Source organism: Mobula birostris, chromosome 8 (assembly GCF_030028105.1).
Source record: "Mobula birostris isolate sMobBir1 chromosome 8, sMobBir1.hap1, whole genome shotgun sequence".
Lineage (NCBI taxonomy): Eukaryota > Metazoa > Chordata > Chondrichthyes > Myliobatiformes > Myliobatidae > Mobula > Mobula birostris.
The window spans coordinates 89,178,027-89,190,866 of record NC_092377.1 but is presented as its reverse complement, the minus strand read 5'-3'; the positions used below and the strand labels follow the sequence as shown (position 1 = coordinate 89,190,866).

The 12,840-nt window shown below is 42.6% G+C and overlaps 1 protein-coding gene across 2 annotated transcripts in view; it reads left to right on the top strand.

Annotated features, from left to right (window-relative positions):
• Window positions 1–236: 236 nt before the first annotated feature.
• ccdc170 (coiled-coil domain containing 170) overlaps window positions 237–12,840 on the top strand; it is a 79,253-nt gene continuing 66,649 nt past the window's right edge. The window contains exons 1-2 of one of the 2 annotated variants that reach the window (XM_072267105.1): window positions 237–441; window positions 7,657–7,733. In XM_072267105.1, coding sequence (XP_072123206.1) covers window positions 316–441; window positions 7,657–7,733 — 203 coding nt within the window. In that variant the 5' untranslated portion in view covers window positions 237–315. Of the gene's footprint in view, window positions 442–7,643; window positions 7,734–12,840 lie in introns of both variants that reach the window. The other variant, XM_072267106.1, reaches the window with a different exon arrangement.

Genomic DNA, 12,840 nt, shown 5'->3' with positions numbered 1-12,840 from the left:
TGAACAATCAGTTTAAATCATATTGAATGGTAGAGCAGATTTGAAAAGCTGATTGGCCTGTACCCGCTCTAGTTTTTATAACTCCAGATCCCACACTGTACTTCCGAACATTTTCTATTAGCTCCGGCTCTTTCGGGACCTCCCACTCCTCTTGAAGGAATCCCAGCCCCATGTGAACGCCCCTTCATGCCCTAGCTCCTCCTTGAGGTCCTGTTACAAAGCGTTGCCCCGGGAAACCCTGGTAACAGTGCTGCTGGACGGATCGGCTCCCGGGGATTACCTTCAAGTCTGTCGGCGGTGGAAGGCAGATTCCCGATGTCCTTCTCCAGAGGGGTAGACTCGGGCTCTCCGGTCCTGGAGCTGATCGATGTCAACAGTAACCGGGCGCTGCGCTCGCTGGCCTGGACGGGCTCCCCGGCAGCCGGTCGCCGGGTGCCTGAGGTGAGTGACTCTCCCGGCCCGGGCCGGGGAGAGACAAAATGAGGGCTGTGACCTTATGAAAACCACCTTGTGTTCGGCTCCACCGACTATTTCTTCATAGTAACTAAATATGATTAGGAACTTTTTTTTTTAGTTCGTTGACATTCAGTTGGACATTTATCACTCCTGAAGCAGTTCCCTTTATCATTTCCCCAAGCAGTTAAGAACCAATCACCTGGTGGGGGTCTGGAGTCACGTATCGGGTGGGGACGGGTAAGGAGGTCAGTATAATGGAATTTGAACTCCTTAATATCTGACTTTACATGTTCACCATACCAGTTACTGGGAGGAGCGTTGTGGGTGCACTGGACCGCTGAACTAACCCAGAGAACCCAAGTCGGAGTTTCCATTAGGTTTAGGACATCTGGTTAACATCCTTGTTTTCACAATCTCAGGATTGCCGCACTGGGTTGTTTTTGGAGATCTTGCTCCACCTCTTTTCTTTCCTTGCCTCTACTGGTTAGTTTAATTCTCTTTGCTCCAGATTATGGCTTCTACGTTCTCCTGTGTCTCCAAACTATTGAGGATACAGCACTACGCAGACTAAAATTAGGCAAGTACTTTGATGACATGGTATTGCAGCTAACAGAGCTCCAGAGGCCCAGATGAAACCCCATGTTCTGCTGCTGTTCTGTGGGAAGTGTGCACAACCACATGGATTTCCCCTGGGCCCTCCTGCACCCCAAAGACGTGCAGGTCGGTGGGTTAATTGGTCCTTGTGGATTGCCGCAAGTACGTGGGTGAGTGGTGGAACCTGGAGGGATAGGGGGAAAATGAAATAGGATTAGTGTAACTGTGTCCTTGATGATGGGCCGAAGGGCCTGTTCTGCCACTGTTGTGCCTCTTAGAGAAAAAAAAATACTCATTAGGGGAAATTGAGCAAGCACATTGGCGTGTGGATTCACTAGTCATAGCTAGACTAGTGTATTGATAATGTTAATACCAAAGGACACTCAGTCTGTCCAGAACTGCTTGTAAGAATTTAGTCCAAGAAAAGTGCTGAATCCAGTTCCAGAACATGGAGTGGGGAATGTAGAAACAAGAAAACTATAGGAAGCAGTGATGACAATGTAATAAAAAAAGAAAACAATATGGATACGCAATTGGGAGTGTCACAAGGTGGGCATTGAGGGTGGACCCAAATGCAAGACACTGAAACTGAAGTACTGGGAACTGGACTGGACTAGAGTTAGGGACAGAACTGCACACAGACTAGGAACTGGGACAGGAACACAGACTTGGGCTAGGACTTTAGCTAGGAAAGCAGGACCAGGACAAGGAACTAGGAACTAGGAGCCTGGGCTTGGACTCGAGCCAGGCACTGGACAAGGACCCAGAACCTGGGTCTTGACTCAGGCTCGGACCCCAGAACTAGGCGAGGACATGATGTGGCTACAGGACTGGATACAGGCTTGGGTTCTTTGAGGCTCAGCTCAGTTAGGCCCTTGAGTACAGAGCCAGGACTCCTTCTTAGAGCACAGGGCCAGGATGCTTTCGCAGGGCTAGGCCCCTTCCTTGGACGCCAGGCCAGGATGCTTACTAGGGTGCAGGGCCAGGATGACTGCTAAGGTAAACCACCAAGGAAACTGTCAGGGATTCAGATGGAGAGGGGAAGGGAACAGTCCAGCCTCAGGGTAACAGCAAGGATGGCCTGGCTTACCCCACAGAGGCAAGGACAGGAAGGGGCAGATCCAACCACAGGGTAACAGCAGGTGACAGCAAGGACAGCCTGACTTACCCCACAGAGGCAAGGACAGATCCCACCATAGGATAACAGCAAAGACAGCCTGACTTATCCAATGGAGGCAAGGACAAGAAGGGACAGATCCAACCTCAGGGTAATAGCAAGGACAGCCTGACTTACCCCACAGAGGCAAAGACAGGAAAGGAACTCAATCCAGGGTGGCTCAGAGTCTCAGGGCAGCCAGCAACCTTAGCTGGCTACAGAAACAGCCAAATCCATATCTGGCTTAGAGTGGCAAACAGCCACTCAGCTGTCCCCAGAGACAGCCAAATCCACACCACAATGACTGCTCCAACTAGAGACAACACAGCTCCATGAAGCAGTGGTCCTCCAACCAGGTCTAGAGATCACAAATGGCTGCTGTAGCCTTCCACCAGCAGGTTGCTCCAAGGGGATACTGACAAGACAAACCACCCACCACACTCAACCCCAGGGTCACTTATATTCCCAACCCCAAGATGAGAATCAGGTGCCTATGATTAAGCCCAACAGAAGCAAGGGACAGCCAGAAGACACAGAGTCTGGAGTCCACGGACCGGACTGTGAACCAGAATGCAGACTTTAAAGACCGGACCATGACAGGGAGAGTGGGTGGAGATATGTCTATAACAAATGAGGTAGCCTGCAGGTCACCCTTGGGCAAGGTGTAGCATCTGCTTAGCCCCCTGATCAGGGTTATGTGAGAGCAGGTGGTGGATGGTCATATGAGCAGCTTGTGCAGATCTCAAGTCCTGGTTATGTGACCACTGACGCCAGGCAATCAATCTGTGAAGAGCATTGATAATGGCTGGGGACACCCATCTTGTAAAGACACTGCCCCAAAGAAGGCACTGGCAAACCAGTTCTGTAGAAAAATTTGCCAAGAACATTCGTGAATCATGGTCATGGGTAGAGAAAGGAATGGAGGCGGCAGCTTGGGGTTGGGGGGAGAGTGGGTGGTCTTCCCACAGGCAGTGGTCCCTCACAGATTAGGGGCGGATGGAAGATGCAATCATCCATGTCATACGACATGGCTCATAATGATTATGATGAACTGGGAGAGGCACCTTCAGTGAGATAAAAGAAAATTAATGAACTTTATTTTATAGTTAATAGCTTAACTATAAAGTAGAGAGGATAGACAGGGAAGTATGTTTGTGCTTTGCACAGTGATGTAAAACAAGTGATTGATAGTTGGCAATGTTTATTGCACTTTTCCATCCAGGGTATGAGTATAAATAGATACAAAAACCCTGGGTGCATTGGTCATGATCATTCAAAACACTGCTGGTTCAAGCTTTGTTCACTGCAACATTGAGTAAGACTATAAGTAAGAAATAAGCTAGAAAATTATAAGTCAACTAGTCAAAAGTCAGTTGCTGGAAAGTTACTGGAATCTGTTGAAGGACTAAGCATTTTGACAAACTTAATACATACACGCATTGAGGAGGAAGCAAACTCAGTAGATTAGATTGGTTCTATAGGTATTATTTATATGGACTTCCAGAAGGTGTTCATTAAAGTTCTGCATAAGATACTGGTAGCAACACTGAGAGCAGGCAGAATTAGGGTCCACCTATTTACTCGGGTAGGAAATTGAGGCGGGGACCAAAGACCAGGAGTATGTAAACCATTTGGCATAATGAGCTAGTGGTGTCATCCAGGAATATGGTAGATGTCAATGATAGAATTGAGAGTCATTATATTAAAGCTTGTGGATGACATTATCTTGAACAATAAGTAGTGCAAGAACTTTGAATACTGAATAACTAACAGAAATAATGAGTAACTTTGCTGAAAGCTAAAAAAGGATCTTGATAGCTAAGGTGGGCAAAGTAGCAGATGGAAATGAGTTGGACATGTGAGGGCATACACTTGGGCAAGTCAGGACATGAAAGCTGGATCAAAATATGTTGTGAAGGGCACGAGCTAATAACTGAGTATACAGGAAGACTTGGAGAGAATGTGTAGTAGTGTAGCGGTTAGCGCAAGCATTTGTGCTTCAATTCCCACTGCTATTTGTAAGGAATTTGTACATTCTCCATGTCACCACGTGAATTTCCTGCCACATCCATTCCAAAGGTGTATGGGTAGTAAGCTGTGGGCAGCTCTGTTGGCACTAGAGCATGGCAACCCTTGCAGGCTGTGCCCAGCGCGATCCTCGGACAGTGTTGGTCATGGACCCAAACAACTCATTTCACTGTTTGTGTTTCAATATACATGTGACAAGTAAAATGAATAAAAGTTAGTAGAAAGTTACAAGAAAATAATGAAATAGGCTGATAAAATACTGGCTTTCATGTCAAGAGTTTGAAGTGTAGAAAGTTGTAAATTCAGTACTGACTATACAGATTCCTTCTGAATTGTTGCATTCAGAACAGTAAAATAGAAAATTAGGGAGCCACATAATTGAGATAATTAAAGGCACTGATAGGGTAGATAGAGTGTTTTTTTTTCTTCTGATGGGAAGTACGGAACAAACAGTATAAACTTAAAATTTGAGTGGGATTACTCAGTGTGATATCTGAAAGACCATCTTTTCACAAAAGGTTAATGAAAATCCAGAAGATTCTTACCCTCAAAATGGTTTTAGGCTAGGTTTATTGTAAATTTAAAAACTGAGGTTGTATGAAAGGGTATAGAAGGGTGGAAGGTATTCAGGAGAAGCAATGCCAGGAGTTTATATTTGCCAGCTTATGGAGGGGTACGCATGTGCATCATTAACACTGTTGACAAAAGTGTGTGTCATAAGTACACAGCCTCATGATATACAGACTTTAATTTTAGATGATCATGTGATGGGGTAGGTGTTCCTGCTCCTTTTTGATCCTCCTTCCAGTGCAGATTTTCCATTGGTTAGATCACCATCTGGTCTACTGCACAGGATCGAAATAAGCAGCAGAGAGTTGTAAGCTTAGTCAGCTCCATCATAGGCACGAGCCTCTATAGTGTCCAGGACATCTTCAAGGAGCGATGCCTCAAAAAGGCGGATCCATCATTAAGGACCCCCATCACCCAGGTCATGCCTTGTTCTCATTGCTACCATCAGGAAGGAGGTACAGGAGCCAGAAAGCACCCACTCAATGATTCAGGAACAGCTTCTTCCCCTCTGCCATCTGCTTTCTGAATGGACATTGAACCCATGAACACTACCTCACTATTTTTTGCACTACTAATTTGATTTAACAATTTAATATTAATATACTTCCTGAAATTCAGTTATTCTCCATTATTATGTATTGCATTGTACTGCTGTTGCAAAGACAACAAATTTCACAATATATAGGGTCTTTTAAGAGCTTAGAAAAGTAGAGGGCTATGTGGTAGGGAAATTCTAGGCAGCTTCTAGTGTAGGTTACATGGTCGGCACAACATTGTGGGCCGAAGGGCCTGTAATGTGCTGTAGATTTTCTATGTTTTTGTGTGCCAGTGATATTAAACCTGATTCAGATTCTGATTCTGACCTGGTTCCAAGAGCTGAAAAGCTACCCCATCCTTCCTTTATTCTGAAGTTCCTTTAGACTTTTTCCAATGAAGACTGGAAATGTTTAACTAATGGCTAAGCAGGCAACAACATTTTATACTAATTCACTGCCAAATGCGTTTTATAGTGTAGTAAATGCTACGGCCCATAGCAGACAGATTCAGGTTTTCTATCACTAGTGGTAAAATCAAAATGAGTCAGAGAAAGAAGCTGGTTCATCCAGGAGCTCACTGGACCAGAATAAACACATTTTCACATGATGTGAGGGCAGTCCTGTGCTAACTGCAGTTGTTTGCATAATTTGAAACATTAAAATGAAACTAGAATCTACAGGCAATGATATGAAAAATGTTAAGTAGGGTTTGGAATCTATACGGGAAGGCTAAAGGAGGATGCAGAAAGGCTTGTAACAATGAAGCAGTTAAAGATTTTATTAAAAACACCTGAAATACGAGGAGTCATTGATAAGTTTGTGGCCTAAGGTAGAAGGAGTCAATTTTAGAAAACCTAGCACATTTATTTTTCAACATAGTCCCCTCCTACATTTACACACTTAGTCCAGTGGTCGTGGAGCATATGGATCTTGGACCTCCAGAAAGTGCCCACAGATGGGGTGATTGATAAGTTCGTGGCCTAAGGTAGAAGGCGATGAATTATACGGCTGTTATTTTATTACATGCACATGCAGTTCAATGCTTTGAGTGACCATGCAGAAAGCTTGAAGTTAATAACTCATCTCCTTCTACCATAGGCCACAAACTTATCAATCACCCCTGATGAGTTATTAACTTCAAACTTTCTGCATAATCACTCAAAGCGTTGAACTGCATGTGCATGTAACGAGAGCTGTATAACTCATCTCTTTCTTCCTTAGGCCATAAACTTATCAATCATCCCTGCTGTGGACACTTTCTGGAGGTCCAAGATCCGTATGCTTCACGACCACTGGACTAAATGTGTAAATGCAGGAGGGGACTATGTTGAAAAATAAATGTGCTAGGTTTTCTAAAATTGACTCCTCCTACCTTAGGCCACAAACTTATCGATCCTAAGGAAAGTGTAATATGATTTACACACAAAACACTGGAGGAACTCAACAACCAAGGGGAATAAGTTGGTGTTTCAAGCTGAGACCCTTCATTATGACTGGAAATGAAGGAAGAAAAAGTCATAATCTTCCCCCTTCCTTTCCAGACTTGATGAAGGCTGTTGGGCCAAAATACCGACTGTTTATTCCCCTACATAGATGCTACCTATCTTGCTGATTTCCTCCAGCATTTTGTATGTATTGATTAAGATTTTCTGCATCTGCAGAATCTTGTGTTTGTAATATAATTTGACCACTTGGAGTATTTTAGGCAGATTGTAAGAATGAAGGCTTGTGTTCAACTAGTTCAGTAAATTTGTGAAGGCCCTTTGGTATAAGTTGCCTTTGGTATTAAAGCACAATCAACAAGTTTTAGTGCATGAAGTTGTACAAGATGTCATTTGAATTGTCTATGTAGTTTGTTAGGGGAATTTTCATCACATAAATAGCGTAATTTACTCTGAAAAATAAACTTAATCAGTGCATGAGGTACCTTATCACCATTCAGAGGTGACTGAATATAGAAGGTAATTGTACACGCCAAAATTCAACTACTTACTGCATGCTCTCCCTATCTTGTGCCAGAATATTAATATCATCTTTACCTTAATTCCAGTGTGATTAAGGGAGACTTGGCTGTAAGTGAGGTGGATGAAGAGTGCCTCACTTCCCAGAATTAAGTGCAACCATTCCCCACACAGTGGGTAATAGAGCAATTACTTTTGTATACAATCAAATTCACTTTGCTTTAGAATTATAGTTGCTGTCAGCACCTCATTTGATTTAATCTGGGACTCCATGATTTTAGTGATCGTGAAACAGTCGTTATTTATTATGCTGTGAAAGAGGTCCACCTTAATAATTGCCAGATTAATGTTTCAGCTGCAAGAGCAACTCAATGCAATGAAGAGGCAACTGGCCGAGAAGGAGGAGTTAATTGCTACCCTCGCTACTGGGAGGTAAGAGTATAGTACCAAGAAGCATGCTATGAGTATGTATTTGCTTGAGCACACTTTTGTATTTTTGGGATAACATAAAGTTAAAGCTACAAAGATGGCATTTGTGTAATGTATTTCACAATCTCAGGGTATCCCATGACATGTTACAGCCAGTGAATTATTTTTTAATGAAGAAACCAAATGCAGATTGGATCATTTCTCTGCGGAACACTTCCACTAAAGAGACAGAGGCGCCCCTTAGCTTCCAGTTGCCTGTCAGTTTCAATCTCCATCCCATTCCCACTCTGGGCTATCTGTCTGTGGCTTCCTGCATTGTTCTTACAAGGCTCAATGTATGCTTGAGGAACAACACCTCACCTTCCATTCATGCCCACCGTAGCCTTTGGGAATCAATACCAAAGTCAAGAATTTCAGATGACTTGCTCTTTTTCTGTTTGTTTTTTTTTTGTTCTGGTCATTTCTGTTGTAGGGTTATCCATCTGTAACATGCGGCTGTAAGTTGTCCTGTGACTGTTTAGGGAGGTGCGGCTTGAAGGGCCTATTCTAGCCAGTATCTTTAAATAAATAAATAATACCTCCACGGACACTGCCTGACGTGCTGGGCACTTACACCACTTTTATTTTTCATTTCAAGTTTCAGTATTAGTTCTGACATGCATTTCACGGCTGCTACATGACCCTTTGTTTCTACTCCTTCTCATTACCCTTACTAATGTATCAACTAAGCAGAGGGATCACCTCAACAATCCAATCTCACTTTATCAGAGGTATTCCTTATGTTCTCTCCATCCATCTCCTACCTTCTCTGTAACTTAAAACCAACTTGTTCTCTCACTTTCCCAGCTCTTCCTGCTTTGTTAACTACATTTTTCTTGCCACCAGTGCTGCCTGACTTGCCAAGTGTTTCCTGCATTTTATTTCAGATATTCAGCATCCGCAGCTTGCTAAATACTTTTTAATGCTGCTGTAAAACGGCAGTTGCTACATCCAGTTTGCACATAGCACTGCCATGCAGGCAGCACAGTAACCAGACAGTCTGCCTAATGATAAACACGGCAGGTTCTGTGGATGTTGGAGATCCAAAGCACCACACACAAACTGCTGGAGGAACTCAGCAGGTCAGGCAGCGTCTCTGGAAGTGAATAGATAGTTGACGTTTCAGACTGGAAGGAAGGGAGAAGACGCCAGAATAAAAAGCTGGGGATTGATTGACCGAAAGATCTTGGCCAGGTCTTGTTATTTATTTATTGAGATACAGCGTGGAATAGGCCCTTCTGGCCCTTCAAGCCACACTGCCCAGCAATCCCCTGATTTAATCCTGGCCTAATCACGGGACAATTTACAACGACTAATTAACCTACCAGCTGGTATGTCTTTAGACTGTGGGAGGAAACTGGAGTACTTGGAGGAAACCCACGCAGTCATGGGAAGAATGTACAAACTCCTTAGAGGCAGCGGTGGTAATTGAACCTGGGTCGCCTGCACTGTAAAGTGTTACTGTGCTACCGTGAGATCCTGGGGAGAACTCCTATTCTCTTTGTTGAATTGGGATCTGATTTTTTTTAACAGGCAACATTAAAAAATGAGGCTTAATATCTCTTCCAAATCACACCCACTCTGATGGTATAACACTCTCAGTATCACTGGACTCTCGGCTGAGATTATGGCATGAAGTCGTAGGGGAGGGACCTTGGAGTTAGGAAACCAGTACGTAGCCCCTGATCCATGACTGATACCTTGTATTCCAATCACACAGCTGATTCCTCATCATTGAATTAAGGTTTTTGTCATTGTTGGGTAATAGAATCCCTCACATCTGAAAGATTAAAGTGCTCCACGTAGGTTTTATTTGGTTGATGACATAATGGGACATGGGGAGTGGGTTTCATGAAGTGTGAGCATTATGTGGTGGGTTGAGTGCTGCCAGTATGAGCTGAAACATCACAAAATTGGGTGAGAATATCATACATTTAAAGGAGCTGGTATATATTCCATACTGATATATAGAGGTCTATCTGTATTGGAATTCTTGTGTGCAGTTCTGTTTGGAGACTGCATATGTTAGATAACATACAAACTTCTATCATGGAATCATAGCCTATTATCAACTGGTGCTTCATTCAATATTTTCTTCATTCTGATCTTAAATTGTGTCTGTTCTACTTCTGTAAACTATGTTGGAATTCCTCTACGCATCGAAGATATTTTAATAACTAAGTCGCATTGCTTTGATATAATGCAGAAAACCTGAGAAGGCTTGCGAGGTTTGTTTGATTCCATGGTTTTTGAGTGTCAGGTGGCATATTTTAGTATTTATATGATGCCAGAATTGGAACGTGGATATCATACAGTATCATAAAGGCACAGTCAACAGAAGTCTTTGAATACCGTGCTGTTTTCGGTCTGACAAAGATCTCGAATATCATGCCATTTCTCTAAGCTCTTCATGACAAGTTATAGCATTACTTAAGCACAAATTGTTGTTGCAGTTACTCTGTTGCTGTATATGTAAATAGCAACCATATGCACAAAGCCAAGTCCCACAAGCAGCAGATAAGATGAATGGCCTGTTAAATACATAGTTTCAGATGGTGGCAGAATTCCCTCATTGAATCTTACGCATTAACCTAAATAGGCAGATCAGCTGGGCTAACACAAATCTGAAAACAACGCTCCCTCAATACTGAACTGAGTGTGCCCTGGTTTCCTGATTGGAGCATAAACCTGTATTCTGACTCATGGAGAGGATGCCACTTAATATAATCGATAATGCAAGAGTTTTGAGCAGAAAACTTTATGGGAACGTGTATGTGTGTGTGTAACATAGTGGTTTTGTTCTCATTAAGTTGGCTTGGAGTGTAGGATTAAATTGCTTTTCTCTGTAATACATATAGAATAAAGTTGATATAATTATGTTTGTGGACTGCAGTCAGTACAATACCACACTTTGTTGGGATGCTGTAAAGTGATGAATGGGTACAGTACCCCATATCTACTGTGCAATATTGCATATTTGTGGGGATAGTTATCCATATTTAATATCACTTTAGAAAATAAATCAATGAGGCAAGAAATTGCAAAGCAATTTATAAATTTCAGGATTGGACAATCAAAATCATCACCCCATTAGCAGAACGTAAATCTCCAACCAGCAATTTGCCTTCAGCACTGGATAAGTCTTGGTAATAATGGTTGGTGACCAGCTGTCTGTGATTATTGTGCATTATTTTTGGAAGGTGGTTTGATTGGTGGTCCACTGAGGCAAGGCTATACCCACAGCTTCTATTACTTAACTGGGTAAGGGAACACCATTTCCTTTATGTTCCTCTGAAACCACACAACATCTGAAAGTAAATATATTTCACCATTCTTTCTTTCTTGATAGGCCAAAATTGTAGAATTCAGTGATTAATAACAATACATTAGTGCTTTCACCACAGGATTGTTGTAATTGAAGAAGACTTATTACTCTCAAGGGCAAACAGGCGTAGACAACTATTGCAACACATATAAAATACTGGAGGAACTCAGCAGGTCAGGTAGCATTTATGGAAAAGAGTAAACAGTCAACGTTTTGGGCTGAGACCCTTCTTCAGGACTGAGAAAGAAGGGGGAAGGAGCCAGAATAAAAAGGTGGCGGGAGGGGAACTGGAAGGTGATAGGTGAAGTCAGGCGGGTGGGAAAGGTCAAGGGCTGGAGAAGAAGAAATCTGATAGGAGAGGAGCGTGGACAATAGGAGGAAGGGAAGGAGGAGGGGACCCGGGGGAAGTATCCGTAGGCGCTTCCTGATCTGCAGACTTCCTTGTGTTTGTGATGGACAACCAATGCTGACCTTTCAAATGATGTCGATATGCACATAATGAATAATAAAAAAACAAGGGTTTATTTTAAATACGCACTGTAAAAACAGAATCAGGAGTAGGCTACATCGGCCCTCAAGCCTGACCCATGATGATCATGGCTGATCTACTCTTTAGTACAGTTCCTCAATTCCCACATCCTTCATAAATTTATCTACCTCCTTTTTAAGGAGATGCAATAACTGCTTGGGGTAGAGAATTCTTCACATTCATCACCCTCTGTGAGAAATCTATGATTATTGAAAGAAGTTTTAGCACAGCTCAATCTGGTTCCAACCAACCCTTCCCATTGCATGAAAAGTGATGGGGTTTCTACAGAATTACGTGGTTGAATGTCACTGCAGTGTTTGAGTGAGACCATTATTTGAAGCTAATAGTATTCAGATTATACAGTTCTGTCATCCACTTCACTTCATCTAATCTAAGTCCCAGCCTGGAACCAATTGTTTGTCATTCTAACTTAAATTAAAGTAATTTAAAAAAACTGGGATTCCACCCTATATTTTATCTGTTTAGAGCTTTGAACCATATTTTCTTGGAAGTTGGGTGGGATGCACATTCACAGCATGTCATTTTATTAAAGCTTTTGGATGAATTTTAATGTCAAAGAAACTAATGGATGAACAAATGAAATGAGCATCATTAGTAAATACTTGCTTGTGTGGCACAGTGGCTGCCCAACACTCATTATCTTATGATGGTATGTATTAGTGTATGGTGCTTGGCAAGGATCAATGCTGACCTGCATACCCCAGCTGAGTGTAACCTGTGCTCTGTGATGCACCACAACCTGTTCATCCGTCTTTAGCACAGATTGTAAAGTTACTGTAGTCCAGTTCTACAACTGGCATAACTTCATTATTTAACAACTTCCCTGGTTCATTTAAACAAATAAACCTCCCAGTGGGGAGGGAGGGAATCCAGTGAATCCAATAAACAGTGGTGTGCACCAAAATGCGATTCTTGGTGTGGTCGAGTCTAAATGATTTAATTTCATGGGTTGATTCACAGTCAACGGTGAACATGTTCACATTAATAGGATCACAATTAAAGGATGTAAGGGAGGTGAAGCAAGTATTCAGAAAGGAGATTATTTTCCGGCTCATGCTCTGCTCCAGTCCTGTATCATCTCCCTGGCACATCCAGTTAGACTGCACTCAAAATAAGTGCACTACATTTAATCAACTTTATTTTGCTCTATAATTAAATCCCTTCAGAATAATAGCCTATCAAAGGGCTCCAAGGAA